Source organism: Olea europaea, unplaced genomic scaffold, assembly GCF_002742605.1.
Source record: "Olea europaea var. sylvestris unplaced genomic scaffold, O_europaea_v1 scaffold1257, whole genome shotgun sequence".
Lineage (NCBI taxonomy): Eukaryota > Viridiplantae > Streptophyta > Magnoliopsida > Lamiales > Oleaceae > Olea > Olea europaea.
In genome coordinates this window covers 34046-54212 of record NW_019230013.1, presented here as the reverse complement: position 1 = coordinate 54212, position 20167 = coordinate 34046, and the positions used below count along the sequence as shown (strand labels likewise).

Here is a 20167-nt window from a genome sequence, read left to right as displayed (position 1 = left end):
CTTATATGGATTGACTGTAGCTGTGGCCTTATCCTGTGATTTCTCTGAACTTTCATTTGGAGTTGATTTCTTTGGTTGTTCATCCTGTTCCACAATCTCTTCTTCTGCAAAAGGTGTTGTTTATCCATTTACACCATGCCTCTTGACATGTATTTCAGGTAGTTGCACCCCACTTCAAGTTGTAATGCCTTTGCATGCTCCCTTGTGTTGATTTTTGGGTTGTTAAGCAAACTTCATGGTGCTCTGCCAGTCAAAACAACTACTATCTATCCCATTTGAGTCTCCAGATTTTTTATGGCAACATTTTGATCTTGAAGAGTGGCTTCGATTTTTCTCATAAACTTATTATTGGCTTCCATGTACTGATTAGTCTTTTCCATGAATTTTCCGAACATCTCTTCTAGTTGAGGCTTCTTCTCTTGCTGTTGGAATTGACCCTCTGGCCTGTTTTGGTTCTAGTTACTCCAAGAGAAATTAGGGTGTTTCTTCCAACTTGGATTATATGTCTCCATATGGATTATTTTGTTGACGTTGTCCTCACTGTGCAAAGTCTGCCTGCTCAATTCCTTGTATCAATATTGGACACTCTGCTGTGACATGTTCACCTCTACATTCTTCACAATTGACCCTCTTAATTTGTGCTTCATGTGCTAATTGTGACATACATTCCACTTTATGAAATATTCACTAAAATACTACACTGCAGATGCACGAGTCACATTCAAATAATAAAATGAACATTTTGAGTCCAGATTGTCGATCTCTCGAGGAATGTTTACTTTAGATTATACAACTTTAATTAACTTAATTCAAACAATAAAAATAAACACACACAATTAAAAATATAATTTTAAATAAGGAAATTAACTAAAAACCTACAAAATAAGAAAATATAAAAATCTTAGAAATTCCGGAAGCAAATGTAGTTGGGATTCATGGTTTCGTTTAACTGTTACCTAATTAATTTTTCCATGAGTTAATTAACGAATTACTCATTTACTATGTGAGGCCCGATTTTTCAATTTTAGTCAATTACCTCTCTCGAGCGAAATTAACCATAATTGATTGGTTTAACCTACTATATCTGTATATCGATTAAAACCAAACAATCGCATTAAATATTTGAGAAAATAACTCAATGGATCGTCTAGGAATAGGAGTATATCCTATCCCCTACACAAACCCAGAGTTTCTACTATTTAGTCTAAAATGCACAATAATTTCTCGAACGGTGTACAAGTCACTAGACACAATTATTCATTTGCTACATAAATGAAAATGAAATAAATACAATAGTAGAAACACATGAAAATAAATAACTTAAATTAAAGAGCAAATTTCAAAATTAATTAAAACTAGGTAAAATTAATACCATAAATTCTAACACAATCAATTAGCCCATTTTATACAAATGATCAAAAGGAGAATATTACATACAATACATTACAAATATGACAGAATAAATAAGAAAATGAAAGTTATAGATGAAACCCTTTTTGAAGCTTGACTATGAATTTTCCAAATCTTTAGATGTATTCTCTTTTGTGCTCTTGATTTTACTTCCAAAATGCCAAGAAAATTTAAAGGAAGAAAAAGAAATGAAAAGGGAAGAAAGAAAAAGAAAAGAAAAAAAAATAAAAGAAGCAGCAAAACCTGCGGAAGAAGCGGAATGAAGATTACCAGACCCAATTGCTGGTTTTAATTATAAAACTAGCAAAATTGCAACCATGGTCCCTGAAGTTTTGAAAAATAAACAAAATGGCCCCGGACCCTTTTTTATTATAAAAAAATGTACCTAGGCACCGGAACAATGGCGTTTAGGCGCTCGGTTTCTGTTTTCAATGCAAAAAAAATAAATAAAAAATTGTCATTTTGTAGTCAAGTCCTTGAGATAATTGCATACTAAGTCTCTCAACTTCGATTTTCTACAATTTGGTCCCCAGATTTTGATTTTTATATCAATTTTGCCCTCCATAATTTGCACTCCAAAGTCCTTAAATTTTGGCACTTGTGCACTTCGATCCCCAACTTCACAATTTTTTTACGCTTTTGGTCCTTTTTCCTTCATTTTTACCTTGTTCACTTTCAATGGGTAATTTTTGGCCTAGAAGAAAATATTACCTAATTGTGAGTAGAATTCGCTCATTTGATCAATATTTAGGCTTATTTTAGGTATAAAATAAGTGTGCAAAAACACACTTATCATGGAACAACAAGCCAATCCTTGCTGATAAAGCTAAGTATGCATCTACCTCATAAATCCCCGGTGTCCTCTTTGAATAACTTGTAAGCCTCATCAACGGTTTTAGTGGACAGTGACTTGTTAGTTGAAGAGTCAACCATGCTTTTGAAATTCGGAAGTAGTCTCGCATAGAAGTACTGCGTCTGGAGTCCCTTATTGATCTTTTAAATCTATTCCAGGCTTCATAAAAAAACTCAGATTCACCTTGACGGAAGACAGATATGTCATGCTTGAGCTTTGCAATCTTGGTGGGCGGGAAGAACTTGGTATAGAATTTCTGTGCCAGATCATTCCATGTAGTAATCCTGGCAATCGGTTTGGAGTGGAGCCATTCAATTGCCTTATCCCGCAGTGTATGTGGAAACAACCTCAATCTGATTGTGTCGTATGAGATACCTTGATACCTGAATTGTTAACACATCTCAAAGAACCGAGAGACGCGCGTATGTGGGTTCTTCTCAGCTCTACATAAAATAAGTGTCCATTCTGAAACAGTTGTATCACGTTTGTTTTTAGTTGGAAGTTGGGCTATCCAAACGGTAGGTAGACTATGTTGGATTGGTTTTGAATTATTTGAGGAGTTAGGAAATCTCCTATGAGCATATTGTCTTCGTCCACCGTCCCTTCTTCATTGGCTTGAAAGATGGGATTGTTCTGCACATTAGCCATTGGTTCCCATTGTTGTTGATGTGCGTCTCTGTTCTCTCATTGCAATTGATGAAAGGTCCGCTCAATTTTCAGATCTGCTAGAATCAATTCTCCTCCAGTCAATCTTGACATGTAACTTTGCGAGAAAACCAATAGTAGCACTTCGATTTAAACAAATTGAATAACTAAACAAAATAAAATAAAATAACCTAAAAATGGAAAATTAAAAAAATTAAAAATTAAATTTTGAATTAGTGCCTAGAAAAATAAAATCAACTTAATACTCAATCTCCGACAATGGCGCTAAAAACTTGATCACGAAATTATTCTTTTGATTCAAGCCACCGCAAGTGTACGGTTCGTGACAAGTATTACAGTGAAAAATTGAGTCCCAATGGCGTCCCACAAAGATTGATTTAGTTCAATGTTATTTATTTAGACCTTAATCGAAACTAAATTATCGTAAGTGCTCTTACAACCTAATTACTCTTTAACATAAGCTAATTATGCATGCAATGAACAAAATGTAAATTGATTTTTGAATGAACTAACATGTTATTAAATATTGAGAACGCAATTTAATGTATTCAGTGATTGTATAACGCACTAGGATCGTGAATCCCCAAGTAATGTTCAATTTAAACCTAAGTTCACAAATTGACAACACGATAAAATTTTGAAGAATCAATGCTCCTAAATATATCCATCACTCTCTCTTGAGCAATGTTGAACCTATTCTCATATACCACAAGTCTATATCTCTATGACGGATTCAAATATACAAGAATACATGTAATTTTGTGAGCACTTAGAGATTTACGCAGGACATAGCTGTATATCTCTATCCCCTTTCAAACCCTACAATGATTTATACCATGTCGAACCTATTTCCCTTCTCTCGAATACAAGAAACAAGTCATCGAAACTCATACGAGCCCTTAATTGCAGAAGAAATTAAATGCATATATACCATTCAAAATAATCAAACGTGATTTAATGTCAAAAATATGAAATAATGAATTAAGAATCACATTACAATGTTCATCGATCTCCTAGTATATAGATTTGTAGCCTAACATGGAGAAAGTAACAGAATACATGATATTTGAAAGAAAAACATCACTGGATCAATAAATCTAGTAAAATTCTGTTGATCTCGGTGAAATCCTTCGTTGTTGTGGCTCCAAATTTGCTCCAAGCTGTATTTTCTCCCTTTCCAATGCATTCTCCTATTATTTTCACGGCTTTAGGGTTTATATGTCGTGTCCCGTATTGGTTTCACAAGAATTTTAACGAGAATAAAAAACTGTAAATTCACCCCCAGAAAATGAACTATGCGACTGCATAGTGAAATCAAATTCAACCTCGGAAATCCCTGTTGTAGTGGATGTGGCCGCATGTATTTCTCTACTATGCGGTCGCATAGTAGAGTGATCTTTCACTTTTGGCCATTTTAGTCCCCAAAACTTGTTTTCTTCCCCATTATTGTATATTAATTTTGAAAACTATGTTGTTGTTAAAGAAACAATTCAAAATTTCCCCCCTAAGGGTCTGTTTAATTGTTTAGAAAATGAATTTCAAGGAATTGAATTACCTAAAATTGTTTTCCTGATAATTGTAAATTATTGTGCTTGATTGGTATAATTTTTCACGTGAAAAATGTTGAAATAAAAGTATTGTTTGGTGTTCGTTTGATTTTATTTTACATGAAAATTTTCAATTAAAGGATAAATTTTACTGGTATTAGGGATTAAATTTGTTAAATTTGATTCCATTGCCAACAAAAAAAAAAAAATTTCAAGACAATCATCTATCTTCGGTGTTCGTTTGGCTTTGTTTTACCTGAAAATTATCATTTAAAGGGAAATATTTTTTACAATAATTCTTAAAATTTGTTTCCATTGCAAAAAAAATAAAAATAAAATAATAATAATAATAAAAATAAAAATGCTACAGTAGGTAGGAAAACCAATTTCCCACCATAAAAATCAATTTGTTTGAAAAATATGTAATTGAAAGGAAGGAAATGTTTTCGATTTACGTTATTTTATAAAAAATTGTGTGATTAAAAATAGGAAGAAAAAAAAATAAAATGAAATTTAACAGAGGCCAAAACCGACATAGTTTAAGAACCCATTTTGAAATTTTAGTTTGAGGGATCATTTAACTCCTTGATAAAAAAAACGCGCATTCAACGGAGACCCCACTGTGCTCATTTCATCTTTTTCCCAACTGGTAAAACACATAATCATTATCGTAAATTCGTAATTCTATTTCCGTTTGCATTTCATTTTCCTCGTTGACCGGTGGACACCCTTCTTAGCCGCTACTCCGTACTAGGGTTTGGTTTCTCTTATTTTTAATTTTCGGTAGTGTTTATTTCCATTTTTACTCTACCTTGCAAGCTATTAATGATCTTCTCCATGTTCTGGCAAAAAATTGTGGAATTCAAAGGGTTTTCAAGGTTTAAGGGGAGATAAGACGGGTACTTGGTATTTTGGTGGGAGGACTTTTTTATTTTTATTTTTTCATTTTGAAAATTTGCGGTCGTGACTGTGTACTGTCTTGAATTTTGATTACTGCTTCAGCTTTGGAATGATTTGAAAGAGTGATGGCGTGTTCATTTGAAGATCTGGAACTGGTTTACATCTAGTGGGATATTTTATTTTCGTTTTTATTCCACCTTGCTAGTTAGTATTTTTCTTCTCAGTGTTTTGGGAATAAGAAACAGTGTAAATTTGTGAAATTCGAAATTATTTCAAGGTTTAAAGGAAAAAAGATACAGTCTTGATTCTGTGTTATCTTGAAGTTTTGATTGTTCGCTTTATCTTTGTAATGATTTGAAAGATAGGTGGCCATGTTCATTTGAAGATCTAGAACCGTTTTAAATCTAGTGGGATATTTTATTCAGGAAGAATTGAGCTTTTGCATTGTTGAAGTATAGTTGTTGACTTGAAAAGGGAAAATGGATAATTCAAATCTGCCTGGGCAGATGAATAGACAGATTGATCATTTGGGTGTGAACAAGATGGGAAAAAACATTAAGAAGAGTCCTTTACACCAGCCCAATTTTTCTGGCCCTGCTAGGCAACAGCCTCAACCCCAAGTCTACAATATTAACAAGAATGATTTCCGTAATATAGTTCAGCAGCTCACTGGATCTCCTTCTCAAGAACCGCCATCTAGACCTCCTGGCAAAAAATTGTGGAATTCAAAGGGTTTTCAAGGTTTAAGGGGAGATAAGACGGGTACTTGGTATTTTGGTGGGAGGACTTTTTTATTTTTATTTTTTCATTTTGAAAATTTGCGGTCGTGACTGTGTACTGTCTTGAATTTTGATAACTGCTTCAGCTTTGGAATGATTTGAAAGAGTGATGGCGTGTTCATTTGAAGATCTGGAACTGGTTTACATCTAGTTGGATATTTTATTTTCGTTTTTATTCCACCTTGCTAGTTAGTATTTTTCTTCTCAGTGTTCTGGGAATACGAAACAGTGTAAATTTGTGAAATTCGAAATTATTTCAAGGTTTAAAGGAAAAAAGATACAGTCTTGATTCTGTGTTATCTTGAAGTTTTGATTGTTCGCTTTATCTTTGTAATGATTTGAAAGATAGGTGGCCATGTTCATTTGAAGATCTAGAACCGTTTTAAATCTAGTGGGATATTTTATTCAGGAAGAATTGAGCTTTTGCATTGTTGAAGTATAGTTGTTGACTTGAAAAGGGAAAATGGATAATTCAAATCTGCCTGGGCAGATGAATAGACAGATTGATCATTTGGGTGTGAACAAGATGGGAAAAAACATTAAGAAGAGTCCTTTACACCAGCCCAATTTTTCTGGCCCTGCTAGGCAACAGCCTCAACCCCAGGTCTACAATATTAACAAGAATGATTTCCGTAATATAGTTCAGCAGCTCACTGGATCTCCTTCTCAAGAACCGCCATCTAGACCTCTCCAAAACCCTCCAAAACCTGCAAGTAACCGATTACAGAGAATTCGCCCTCCGCCTTTGGCACCAATGAATCAACCTCAAATCCCGATTCATCCTTCTATGCCAATGCCTGCATCAGCACACCCTGTACGGGAGCTTCCTAACAACTTTGCAAGACCTCCTCCCCCTCCAGCCCATTATGGCCAACCTTCACCACCTGTGTTCCCACCAACTCCTACTGATGTTTGGGCAAATACAGCTGAGTCTCCTTTATCAGCTTATATGCGCTACCTGCAAAATTCGATCATCGATCCAGGTTTCCGACAACCCCAGCCTCATTATCAACCTCACTTGCAACCTCATGTTCCTGGTCAAAATCTAGCTCGGCCAGCGGGTTCTGGTTTGCTTCCTAATCCTACCATGCAACCGTTCCCATCTCCAAGAATGAATGGTCATCCAATCCCTCTTCCGTCACCTCGCATGAATGGCCCCTTGCCCCATCTTCCTTCCCCTAGGATGAATGGCCCTCCTCCCCTTTTACCCTCTCCTACTTCTCAGTTCCTTTTACCTTCACCTACTGGCTATTTGAATTTATTGTCTCCTCGATCACCTTATCCATTGCTTTCTCCAGGGTATCAGCATCCTCCTCCTCTGACTCCTAATTTCTCATTTTCTTCCGTGCCCCAATCTGGAATTTTAGGTCCTGGACCCCAGCTACCTCCTTCTCCTGGTTATGGATTTCCTTTGTCACCTTCAGGGTTTTTCCCTCTACTAAGTCCTAGATGGAGGGATGAATATTCTTAAAAGCACAAGCTACTGACTCGCAAGGGATACAAATACTGTCATTTTTTATGACTTTCTTCATGTTGAGTCATTTCTTCTGTATCATAGCTTCTCCTATGGATTTGAATGTACACCGAGATGCAACGGTTCATCGTGGAAGTATGTAGTCTTCGTGTTTGCTGTTGTTTTTCTTGTTTATACAGGCGCCTTCTGAGATGTGGATTCTGTAACAGCTGCAATCTGTTTTTATCTGCCCAAAATGATTTACTTCAGGTGATATTCTGAAGATTGGACCACTTCTGCATACACATGGGCGGCTGCAGCATGTAAGCAGGTAGTATTATAGTCTTTGCAGATTCATGTAGGCCATCTGATGAAAAAGTAGTTTTGCATTTTTGTAATATTGTTCATCTTACAGTTAGTCTGAATTGAGATTCTTAGTGACTTTATAAGAGCATAAAAGTTCTCACTTTTCTGTTAAATCATTTTGCTTTTGCACTTGTATTTTCATATACAATCATCTATGTATTTTTTTTTCCTTGGTAAGCTGTGAATTTTTTGGGCTTATTGATAATTTGTCTTTCTGAGCAATTCTTGTGGTGGTAACAACTGCTATTGCAATTAAAATTAAATAAGTTTGTCTCGGATGGATGTGTGGATGAGATGGATGTTAAAAATAGTTTATTTTTAGCATTTTACTTGTTGATATGTATATTCATATTTTTATTCAATTTAGAAAAATGTACTACCACTTCGGCAGTAGAATTGTTGTTTGGCTTATGTGTTTCATTTACAAGGGTTGTCAGAAAACATTTGACAATTCTTGTCGTCTATGACAGCAACCTCTGGAGGCACTTGTCCCTTTAGATTTAGCTTGGCAAATTTATAAATGGTTTATAAAGAGAAATAATATGGGTCTACTACATATGTGGATAATAAATGATTGGTAGTACTTAATGTGTTGGTGAAGTTAACATTTAACGTTGACTGAACTTATAACCTACTTGTAAATTGGCTTGCCAAACAGAGGTTTAGCCCTTGTTTGATTCCCATTCTTTTATTGTTAAAATGAAAAATATAACCGTTATCCATCACATCAAGCCACCAAATTTGAATTTTTATTTCTTGTGTGGGCCCATAACGACTATATTTTTCATTCACATTTTTCAAAAGATGAGAAACAAATGGGGGCTTAGTTTTATTTTTGTCTTCAATGGATGTCCTCACCTTTGTCAAGCAAGATTATCACCTTATGGTGTGATTTACATGCCTCATTGTCAAGCATTATCATAGATGCTGTTTTGTTTTATTTTTATTTTTCTTTTTTGACTCTGATAGTATGTTATTGATATATTCTTCATACACAATCCTCTACAACTGATGATGGGTTTAACTATCGATTCCGTTGATCTCTTGTACATCATGACTTAGTTTGCATCATAGGTTCTACAGAGTCTTGCTGTCATATTCTCCTTTTTCATCTTAACCTGACTTCTCCTTCAAACAAAAGAAAATATTTATGATTGTTTAACTCTCTCTCTCCACACACACACACACACACACACACACACACACACACATATATATATATATATATGTATGTATGTATGTACTGTTATTCACATGAATAATAAATGATTGGTAGTACTTAATGTGTTGGTGAAGTTAACATTTAACGTTGACTGAACTTATAACCTACTTGTAAATTGGCCTGCCAAACAGAGGTTTAGCCCTTGTTTGATTCCCATTCTTTTATTGTTAAAATGAAAAATATAACCGTTATCCATCACATCAAGCCACCAAATTTGAATTTTTATTTCTTGTGTGGGGCCCATAACGACTATATTTTTCATTCACATTTTCCAAAAGATGAGAAACAAATGGGGGCTTAGTTTTATTTTTGTCTTCAATGGATGTCCTCACCTTTGTCAAGCAAGATTATCACCTTATGGTGTGATTTACATGCCTCATTGTCAAGCATTATCATAGATGCTGTTTTGTTTTATTTTTATTTTTCTTTTTTGATTCTGATAGTATGTTATCGATATATTCTTCATACACAATGTTATCGATATATTCTTCATACACAATCCTCTACAACTGATGATGGGTTTAACTATCGATTCCGTTGATCTCTTGTACATCATGACTTAGTTTGCATCATAGGTTCTACAGAGTCTTGCTGTCATATTCTCCTTTTTCATCTTAACCTGACTTCCCCTTCAAACAAAAGAAAATATTTATGATTGTTTAACTCTCTCTCTCCACACACACACACACACACACACGCACACATATATATATATGTATGTATGTATGTCTGTACTGTTATGCACATGAATTATAGTTATTTGATGTTCATTTAATGATATGAATGCTTGTTAATCTAGAGTGCAGGGCTCGATGTATATTATTAGGGAGGTTGCGAATCTAAATAACCTCTTCCATGGCCAAAGATTTAGATTTATAATATATTTTGTTTGTAAAATTGCACCTATGGTCGATTCTATTTTGGTCTCAAAATTTAACACTTCGCTTTTGTCCTGTTACTTCAACTTCTTCAACCATTGAGGACAATATTAGGTGGAATGTGCATTTTGAACGCAAAAGGTTACTTGTGGAGAACTTGTGTTGATGCGTATAGCTTTGGAAAGGTATTCTTGACTATTCTAAGCAAATCAAAGTTACCAGTCAATGGGTCCTCGCCTTAGATGCTCGGACTCTTCATTTCGGCCGAAGTACCCGTGTCGACACGACACGACACGGGTACCGGTACGGAATACGGGTCCGATTCTTCCAATTTCAATCGGACCCGGCAAAAAATCTTAAGAAAAATTGAAAATTTACCTTATTGGGTCTTGTACATCATGACTTAGTTTGCATCATAGGTTCTACAGAGTCTTGCTGTCATATTCTCCTTTTTCATCTTAACCTGACTTCCCCTTCAAACAAAAGAAAATATTTATGATTGTTTAACTCTCTCTCTCCACACACACACACACACACACACGCACACATATATATATATGTATGTATGTATGTCTGTACTGTTATGAGAAGGAAGATGGAAGATGGGGAGACGGAGACAGGAATGAAAGAAGAGACTTGGGTTTAATTGGAGTTGGGCCATTTTGATTGGAGCTAATGATATGGAAGTGGGTTGGGTTAATAATATGGATGTGGATGGATTTAATTGGAGGTTGGGCCATTTTTATTGGGCTAATAATATTGATATTGGATATACATGGATTTAATTGGAGTTTGGGAAATGGATATGAGTGGACTAATAATGTAATTATTTTTACACCAATCATATTCTAGTTTAATAAAATATTCAAACAATAAAATTAATCATTTTTAAAAAAAAAAATTTCAATTCATCATTTTTAACTAAAAAAATACGACAATATAAACTTCTTCAACCATTGAGGACAATATTAGGTGGAATGTGCATTTTGAACGCAAAAGGTTACTTGTGGAGAACTTGTGTTGATGTGTATAGCTTTGGAAAGGTATTCTTGACTATTCTAAGCAAATCAAAGTTACCAGTCAATGGGTCCTCGCCTTAGATGCTCGGACTCTTCATTTCGGCCGAAGTACCCGTGTCGACACGACACGACACGGGTACCGGTACGGAATACGGGTCTGATTCTTCCAATTTCAATCGGACCCGACAAGAAATCTTAAGAAAATTTGAAAATTTACCTTATTGGATGGAGATGGAAGGTATGTGTAAAGAAATAGCAGGTTAGCGCCCCGCCGCCGGCGATCTTTGGTCCAAAATCTGCTGGCTATCTTCCGGTGGAACCCTAGAATCGTTAAGGAGAAGAAGGAAGATGGAAGATGGGGAGACGGAGACAGGAATGAAAGAAGAGACTTGGGTTTAATTGGAGTTGGGCCATTTTGATTGGAGCTAATGATATGGAAGTGGGTTGGGTTAATAATATGGATGTGGATGGATTTAATTGGAGGTTGGGCCATTTTTATTGGGCTAATAATATTGATATTGGATATAGATGGATTTAATTGGAGTTTGGGAAATGGATATGAGTGGGCTAATAATGTAATTATTTTTACACCAATCATATTCTAGTTTAATAAAATATTCAAACAATAAAATTAATCATTTTTAAAAAAAAAAAATTTCAATTCATCATTTTTAACTAAAAAAATACGACAATATAAAAAAAAAATCTAAAAAACAAAATTGAAGTTTGAAAAACGTACCCACGTACCCGTGTCCTAAATTTGGACTCTTTTTAGCCATGTCCCTGTATCCCACATTTTAGAAAATAAAAGATCTGACGCTTTGATACATACCCGTACCCGATACCCGTACCCGAGTCCGAGCATCTTAGGTCCTCGCAGTCAAAAAAAATTATGAGCCTTAGCAGTCCTCTACTAGAAACAAGTATTCTGTTTTCCTTATTACGTGAGTGAAGTAAAATTTTAGGTAGTCGTGTAAGGAATATACTAGAAATCCTGTCCTATAATTGCACTGATATGGAACCTCTCTCAGCATTCTGTCATTAGCACACTACAATTGAACCCCGACTCTTCATCCCATAAACAATGTATATGAGCATTCATAACCATTTTACCTTGTTTTTCTTTAGATTTTTCTAGTTACATTACATTGAGTAAATATATATTCATGTTAACTTGTACATAGAATAGTTAGTGTACTGTTTGATTATGCAGCTATTGAGCAGGAATTTTCCCTCCAAAGCTGCATGCAACATCATAATGTGCTCTGTAAATGACTTCCATACTCTGATTGTCTACCATTGCCCTCAATCTGTGTAGATACTCAAGCTATGGTTGCTCAATGTGATTAAGAGCCAACAAGTGGGACTAGAAGGACACCAAGCCTTGCAATATTTTCTTTATTGTAGCCATTTATGGCCCTATTTCTTGAATTGCCTTTCGTTTTCATAAGATCAATAGAATTTGACTAGTTTCTTCATTTTCTGATTGTAGCTCTTTGTAATAGTTCTTTTTTGGTAATGATTCTAGTGTGTAGTTCTAACACATTACATTTTCATGTGGAGTTCATGTGAAGAGTAAGAGGGGTGGGAACATGGATTGGATTGAGTGATTCTAATAGTTAAGAAGTTTAAAAGATGTTTATTAAGTCATCCTATAATCATCATCATCATCATCATCAAAGGCCCACCCTAAGCCCCATTTAGTTTTCTAAGGTTAAAAAAATTTTATATGGAATTTTTTTTCCCAAGTATCCCCCAGTGTATGTGTGTGTGTGTATGTATGTATGTATGTATGTATGTATGTATGTATGTATGTATATGTATATACATCATCATTATTATTTTTGGGCCCCCAGGCTCTGTCCCTGATCATCATCATCATTGTCTTGAGGATTATCTTTGTCCAACAACAACATTGTAAGCTTGTAATAAGCTACATCAACTGCTTGCGTCATTTGCAACTATTGAAAGATTCAATGAAATTAAATCTTTTGCATCGACAATAGTTTATGTTTGTTTTTGTCGAAATCTCTTTCTTCTAGCTTATTCTACTGGAATGACATTGATTTCATGAACTAAGATTCTTTAGATTTATGCAAGACACGCCCCAAGCAGGAAGTCATTCTTTGCTTAATTTGTCCACAATTAGTCTACATCCACTTGGTGATGTACATCTTTGTTTCTATTTCCTAGATTCTAGTGGGACCATATATGCATCTGAATGCCCTCAAGATTTTGACTGTTAGCAGCCTAGTACTCAGTTCTGTATAGCATAGTTCTAAATAATCCTTCTGCAGAATTTGCCTTTAACTTGGTAGTACGTACATGTCATATAAATTTTCAATAACACTTGTAACATTTTGTCACCATAACCATATGCACATCTTCATTCCTCTATCCTTGTTACTAATAATACAAAGTACCTAAAAATCATTGTTCAGAATGATCCTTTATCATTGTTGATATCACCTCGTTTTACATTAACTATTAAACTACATATCTGGGCCCTCCTTGTTTATCAAGTTTGGCGCCATGTACGAAGATAGGCAGAGGTGGAATGACCTTTTGTAATTTTTGATATGCTAGAAATGATACATTGTTAATGTTGTGATCAACAATGTTACATCATCAATATTGATACCGTCACCAAGAAAATCTTTGCCCTTGTTCCAAGTACTCGTTTGTGGCAAGAAAGGGCTTTGGAGTTTGTTGATTTACCTGTTAAGATCATCCAGTCCCAATAGAACATATCATTAAAATCTGCCCAAGGCTAACTGGAGTGAAAAAGGATCTTTTCACGAGACACCACCATTGTTGTAATTTCATAATATTCAACATTTCATTTTGTTCAAAGATTCATACGAAACAAAAGTAGTTGCCATTTTATTCTGTTATAGTTTTGTTGGTATTTCATGCTTGTGAATATTTTAGTTGGTAGATTTGTGAGCATTTGAAAATCATAGTGGTTACTCAGCTGGAGCTATATTTGTCTTAACTATTTTGTATTCAAAAGCCATTGTGCTTTCATGTATGTCCTGACCTGGAGGAGAGTTAATTGCTACTTCAAATCTCATTGCTTTAACTTTCCTGTCTTTTGGTAATAGTCCTCCTCTTCTTAGTCTCCAACTCGAGAGTCTTGTACTCATCTGAGTCAAAAGCTTTAACATAAAATTTAAGGTGATCATGAGACAATTACTCTCTGGGATGGATAGAATCTAGAGTTTCAAACTAAAGCATCCTGATGAAGACCTCTCTACACATGGAAGACTAAGTAATAGTGTTCCATGAGTATCGTTGTCAAGTGACGGTTTTCAATAGTGAGTCAGGGCAATGTTGATTTCCCTGTCACATAGCGGGTCCTAGAGCATCTTTGTGATATATCAAGTCTTTGTAAGACAATGGTTCTGTGTAGTTTTTATATTCCTTTTTTGGGGTACAAATGGAAGTGTGATATCTAGTTTCTGGTAATTGTGAAACTTGCCTCCTTGATGTTGAGTTACCCCTATTTGTGGAGTCGGGGTGGGGGCCTTGTTACCGTGATTAGTGGAAAATGAAGTTACAATTCGTCTGAGCTTCTTGTCTTTGTATTGGAGTAAAGTATACTTTCTTGGTTTGGTGTTGGGAGTGATGCCATGTGGCAATTAGTGCAATGCTTGGCTTATCAAGGGAAGACGCAGAAATGAGTTGTCTGTGTTTTAAAATTGTTTAACTCTGATATATCTTGTTTCCAAATACCTGTGGAACTATCTCCTTGGTGGTGGAGTTACCCATTTTGTGATATGGAGTGGAAGCGTTGTTACTGTGCTTGTGCACAACGAAGTTTCAAATTGTGTGAGTTTCTTGTCTTGTACTCAAGAGAAGTATACTTCTTGGTTTAGTGTTTGTTTTTGGGGTTGTAGCAAATAGTACATATCAATGCTTGGCTTATCCTAGGATGATGTTAAAATGAGTGTGTGTGTTGAAATTGCCAACTCTGCGATAGCTAGTTTCTGAATACTCGGGAAACTTAGCTCCTCCATGTTGAACTGTGCACTTGGTGTTCTGTCATCTCTATACTTTTAAGATGCTGAGGTATCAATATCATAATAATTTCTACATTCAAGAGAAACTACCAGCAAATTTGTGAGGTGGGTAAAGTCCCAGAGAGTAACTTCTACTTTACTCATCCGTTATGGACAATTATTTAAATTATAAATCATTATGTTTTCAATACGTGCCCAATTTATGTGACTGATCTATAATTTCATATAAACTCGAACCTTTTAGTATTTACTCAAAAATGTTAAATAATGTTGAGCACAAAATTAAAAAAAAAATAAAAATTATTGACATTTATTCATATTTAGAAAATAAGTAAATACATCATAGCATTTTTTTCATACTAGTGTTTGTCGATGGGTAAATTGGCCAACGGCTAGCATGGGTATGATCGGGTCGATTTTGGCATAATCTAATATCAAACTGTTCAAGACGGTTTGGGTGAATTGAGGCCCAAATTGTTCCAATCATGTTGTAGAAATTGAATTAGCCAAAATTGATTTGGTAAGGTCCAAATTAATCAAAAATTAAATATCGAATTTTGTAGATATTTGATGAGTTAGTAAGTCAAATCTCTAGTTTAGCGGACTAATCTTTTTAGTGGACTAATCTTGAATTCGATGGATAGATTTTGAGCTTCGTATACCAAAGTCGAGTATGTTAGATAAATATCGAGTTTGCTATGCAAATATCAAGTTTGAAATTAGACCGTATAGTAAATTTCAAATTGCAAGCAATAAAAGTTACATGTGAGTTGGTTTGGGTTGAGTGGAATTAGGTTGGATGTTTAACCTGCAATTTAACGTGACCCGATTCAATTGGATTACATAGTAATTGACCCAAATCGAGAAGCTTATGTAAATCAACTCAAATTGAGCCTAGGCACAATGATGCAATTATCAAGGACGCTCTCCTTTTTTTTGTTTTTTTTTTTGTTTTGGGTGTGAAGCATTTTTAAACCAAAATACTCAATAAACATTAGCTCGATTTATCAATAGGTAGGAATTTTTGTTCGACTTTACTAGCCAATGAGATTCTGCACAAACGCAATTTTACGTACATTGCATTCTGCATGCCAGAGTGATATGATGATGATTTCTTTGCTTTGCTTTACTGTTATTTTTCTAAGTTTTCACTCAAAATCACTTGCTAGCAACTTCTAATGTTAAGGTCAAAGAAGAGCATGTTAATTCGATTATGTCTCTAATTTGATTTTACAACTATTCAATCAATTTCTCACTCGATTGGTGGTTGTTTCGTTCATATAATATCCTCGAGTTCATGTGATCATTATTTTTATTATACCTCAATGGTAACAAATTTAAGGCCAAAAAACTTTAATACAATGAAAGTTTAAGCATTTACAAAACAACAATTAAGGGTTCAATATTTAAATCCTCACCTTCTAGGTTGAATACAAAAGTTTTTTGTCATTTGAAAATGTGCAGTGTAAATAACTTTGTTGGTGTTCGATCTTAAAAGGTCACTTTAGGCCGAGTGCGGACTCACTTCAAAGAGATTAAATAAGCTTAAATCCTTGATTTTGAGATGAAGTTGGACCATAGAACTCAACTAGTTGGAACAGTTAAAAACAGCCATCATCTAAAAATATCGTTAAGAATAAAGTGAAGGAATGTTCCCCATTGGTATCAACATTTCCCATGACAACTAATCAAAGACATGAAGGTGTAACGCCATAATCATCTATAAAGGAAAAATAATAATGATGATGATAATTGTCTAGATTGCAGGTAAAGAGGTAAAGATGATCTATACCACGGGTAAAAACCTAAATGTTATGATGGTATAATCTAATCAAACTTATCAATCAATGAAACCGTTTAAAAGGGTGATGGCACACAACTCAAGAATAGTCACTGTAGCTTGACAAAATAGAGAGTGGCAAGCTCATGTCATGAAGCCTACATAATGAGGGAAGGCCCAACTAAAATGGTTGATCTTAATTTTTCTTGGGAATGCGTTACAAAACACCATCAAATATAAAATTGTAATTTTCTTCACAATATTCTAACAGTTACCCACTATTATTATTATGCTAGAAGGCGGGCCTTCGATAAGGCCAACGTTCATTTTTAGTCTCTGAAATCATCCAAAATTAGCTCGTTCCACAAAACAAGTAACTGGATCTAAAAGTGTCCCCAGTAATTCCCAAGTTGAAGGCAATTTCACGGAGGTCGAAAATCTCTAGCTATTTGCAGGTGAGGTTATTGAACACCTCAAGAATGTAACAAAACCAATTTGCCACCACACCACTCGAGTGGTAGAAACTCACCTATTTGAGACAGGAGCGTACAACACCCCATTTGAAGAAATTTCCAATTCTTGGAAAAGAGTACTCTATAAGTAGGAAATAAAGAACGCTCTACCTGAAGAGGTTCGAACCATCAGAAAGACAAATTGGAATGAAGTAGCCAAAGCTATTATACCTTAAATCCGAAATTGTCGCTAAGGAACATATGGTGCATCATGGAGATATAAATAATGAGCTCTGCCTCCTCCATAACTTCCTCTCGTAAGACGTTCCCCCAAAGCGACATTTACACGGTTGGGGTGACAGGATTATAAAAGGGCATGATTTCAATTGCATATCTTCAATTTGATTTAGGAATGCATTCACGAGGCCGATCCAACCTCATTTACCCTGACATCATATTGGCTCTTTACAAGAAGAGAGTGCCCATTCTTCACCTTACGACTGTTAGATAGTCAGTAGGACATTGAAGAAGGCATAAGAATGATGAACAACTTGCAATGGAGGAAGAATACGATGAAAATTAAGAAGAGGAGAACGCCTAGGCCATTCAAAAGAAAATCTAGTAAAATCTTTTGTTTAATTTGCTCAAATGGAGGACAATGATCGACTAAAGTGTGGTGGTATGATCTGACTTTTGTTTTTCTTTTTCTATGTTTGGATTATGTGTGATTTTATTTGTTATCAGGTCAGTTATGTTGTAAGAGATATTTGAAATTATTTTGATCCATAAATTGTGGTTAGGTGATGCTCCTTGTGTTTTGTTAATATCCTTATCCATGAGAGATCGTGATAATCTTGAACACAAGTCGTAATCATTATTTTTGGTTGGTTACACTGATAGGATATTGATGCAGCACCAATTGGAACAATTAATTGAAAACGAGAACATATCTATAGAGGTGAGGAGATTAAGGGAAGAAACAGTAGATGAAGAAGAATCAACAGAAGAAGTAGAAGAAATAGAAGAAAATAAGAAAAGGGAAATTTCGCCACAAACCATTAAAAAGTTTATTTATTCATTAACTGAGGGAAATTACATGGCAAATTAGATTTAAATAGTAAAACATAACCTTAATGAGAATGAACTTGGGCCAATACAAACCCAATTACATAAATAAGAGTCCAAAACATAAATAAAAATCCAACTAGAAAAATAAATAAGATAAATGTCATCATCAAATATGTTGATGGAATTTTGGATCTAGATAGTTAATACCAATACCATAAATTTAAAACAAAATCACTGAACTAATTGAAATAATAGTTTGGAGATGGTTGAGCCGATGTTGCTAGTTATTTAGATAAGTGTTGAGTCATTGCATGTCAAATATTTATGTGGAGTATATTTAGCTAACACACACACACACATGGAAGCTCGAAGGTCGGGACAGTTAAACCTTGGGACAATCATTAGATCTAGATTGTTGATTCTGTTAGGTAAATCCAACCACAGTTGAGAGGAAAATAATGAGTATTTTAAGAGAAACCTTGGAATAAACACCCTAGGCGAGAAACTAAATATCAAGTTGGGAGTGTGCATCTATCAATGAGAGAGACAAATTCAAGATATAACCAATCTAATACACACACATTAGTTGAGCACCGGACAAGTAAAAAATGATTTTGGTAGTATTGTTTAAGTCTTTTACGAATTGTTTATGCAAAGCTATGTCTGTAATGAATTTATTTTTATTTTTATTTGTTTGTGTATTTGAGTAGATAATCTTGCTCAGGACGAATAAGAGATTAACTTTGAAGTGTTTTGTAAGTATATTTATAAATTTGATAAATAACACACACACACACACACACACACACAAAATGAGCTAATTTCTACTTAATTTAGTGTAGATGTCATCATCATAGGTAAATCCTAGATTTAAAGGTACCTGGATTAAAAACAAAAATTTAGAGTTTAATTGAAATACAAATCTGATGGCGCGGAAAGCATTAACAGAGCAATTGAAGAAAATCCACAAGTTTTGGGAGTAAGATTCAACTTATGAGAAGTTTGGAGACTCATTTGTACACTTTATAAGACTTGAGGATGACCGTGGAGATTCGGGAACCAATGTAGAAGCTACTGGGCGTTGCTGGAGTTGAAGACTTGGACTGCAAAGGACCAGAACCATACATGGAACTTGAAGCCAGGAAATGCAAAAAGAACCCACAGCGAGGTTTCATGGTATAAAAACTGCAGTCGACCCATAGTCCGATCGGATAATTATATTTTTCAATTGTTGTTTTAGTTGGGGGCATTTTAGTCCTTCTGTGCACACAGTTTTCAAGTTGATTTAGACAAGAGAGGTGTTGTATGTACAGATATAGACACTTTACGAACCACACAAAACTCATTTTTTGGCACTATTTTATTCCACATGGAACCTATTCCCATGTAAAACTTCTGTAAGGCTTCTGTCAAAAAATTTCTGTATAACTAGAATTATTGTTTGGACAATATATAAAGATCTATTGTAGGTCAAATTAGATGAGAGAAAAGAGAAATAAGGGAGAGGGTTTCAAGACTTTAGCGTGACAAAGACAAATACTTTGTGCTAGACATTCATCTTTTTCTCCTTTTTTCAATATACCCGACGATGTACATATTTCAATAGTTTTTTGTGTTTTTCTTCTTTTTATAATGAGTAATTAAATTATTCGTCAGGACAAATGAAGCAATGTGAGATTTAAACTGTTAATTTCAATTCTCAAGCTTTAGGTAGTTAATTAATTTGTGTATTGATTTTACTTCTTTTCTTAA

General features: G+C 34.7%; 1 protein-coding gene across 3 annotated transcripts; it reads left to right on the top strand.

Moving 5' to 3' along the window:
* Positions 1 to 6087: 6087 nt before the first annotated feature.
* LOC111374493 (protein HAIKU1-like) lies at positions 6088 to 12703 on the top strand. 3 transcript variants are annotated; one of them, XM_022997162.1, is made up of 3 exons: positions 6088 to 7939; positions 10189 to 10259; positions 12412 to 12703. In XM_022997162.1, exon 1 carries the CDS (start codon positions 6619 to 6621, stop codon positions 7624 to 7626), a length of 1008 nt encoding a protein of 335 aa, XP_022852930.1. In that variant the 5' UTR covers positions 6088 to 6618; the 3' UTR covers positions 7627 to 7939; positions 10189 to 10259; positions 12412 to 12703. The 3 variants fall into 3 exon arrangements, with proteins under 3 accessions (XP_022852930.1, XP_022852928.1, XP_022852929.1); XM_022997160.1 differs by lacking the exon at positions 10189 to 10259; XM_022997161.1 differs by lacking the exons at positions 10189 to 10259; positions 12412 to 12703 and adding an exon at positions 12307 to 12392.
* Positions 12704 to 20167: the final 7464 nt, after the last annotated feature.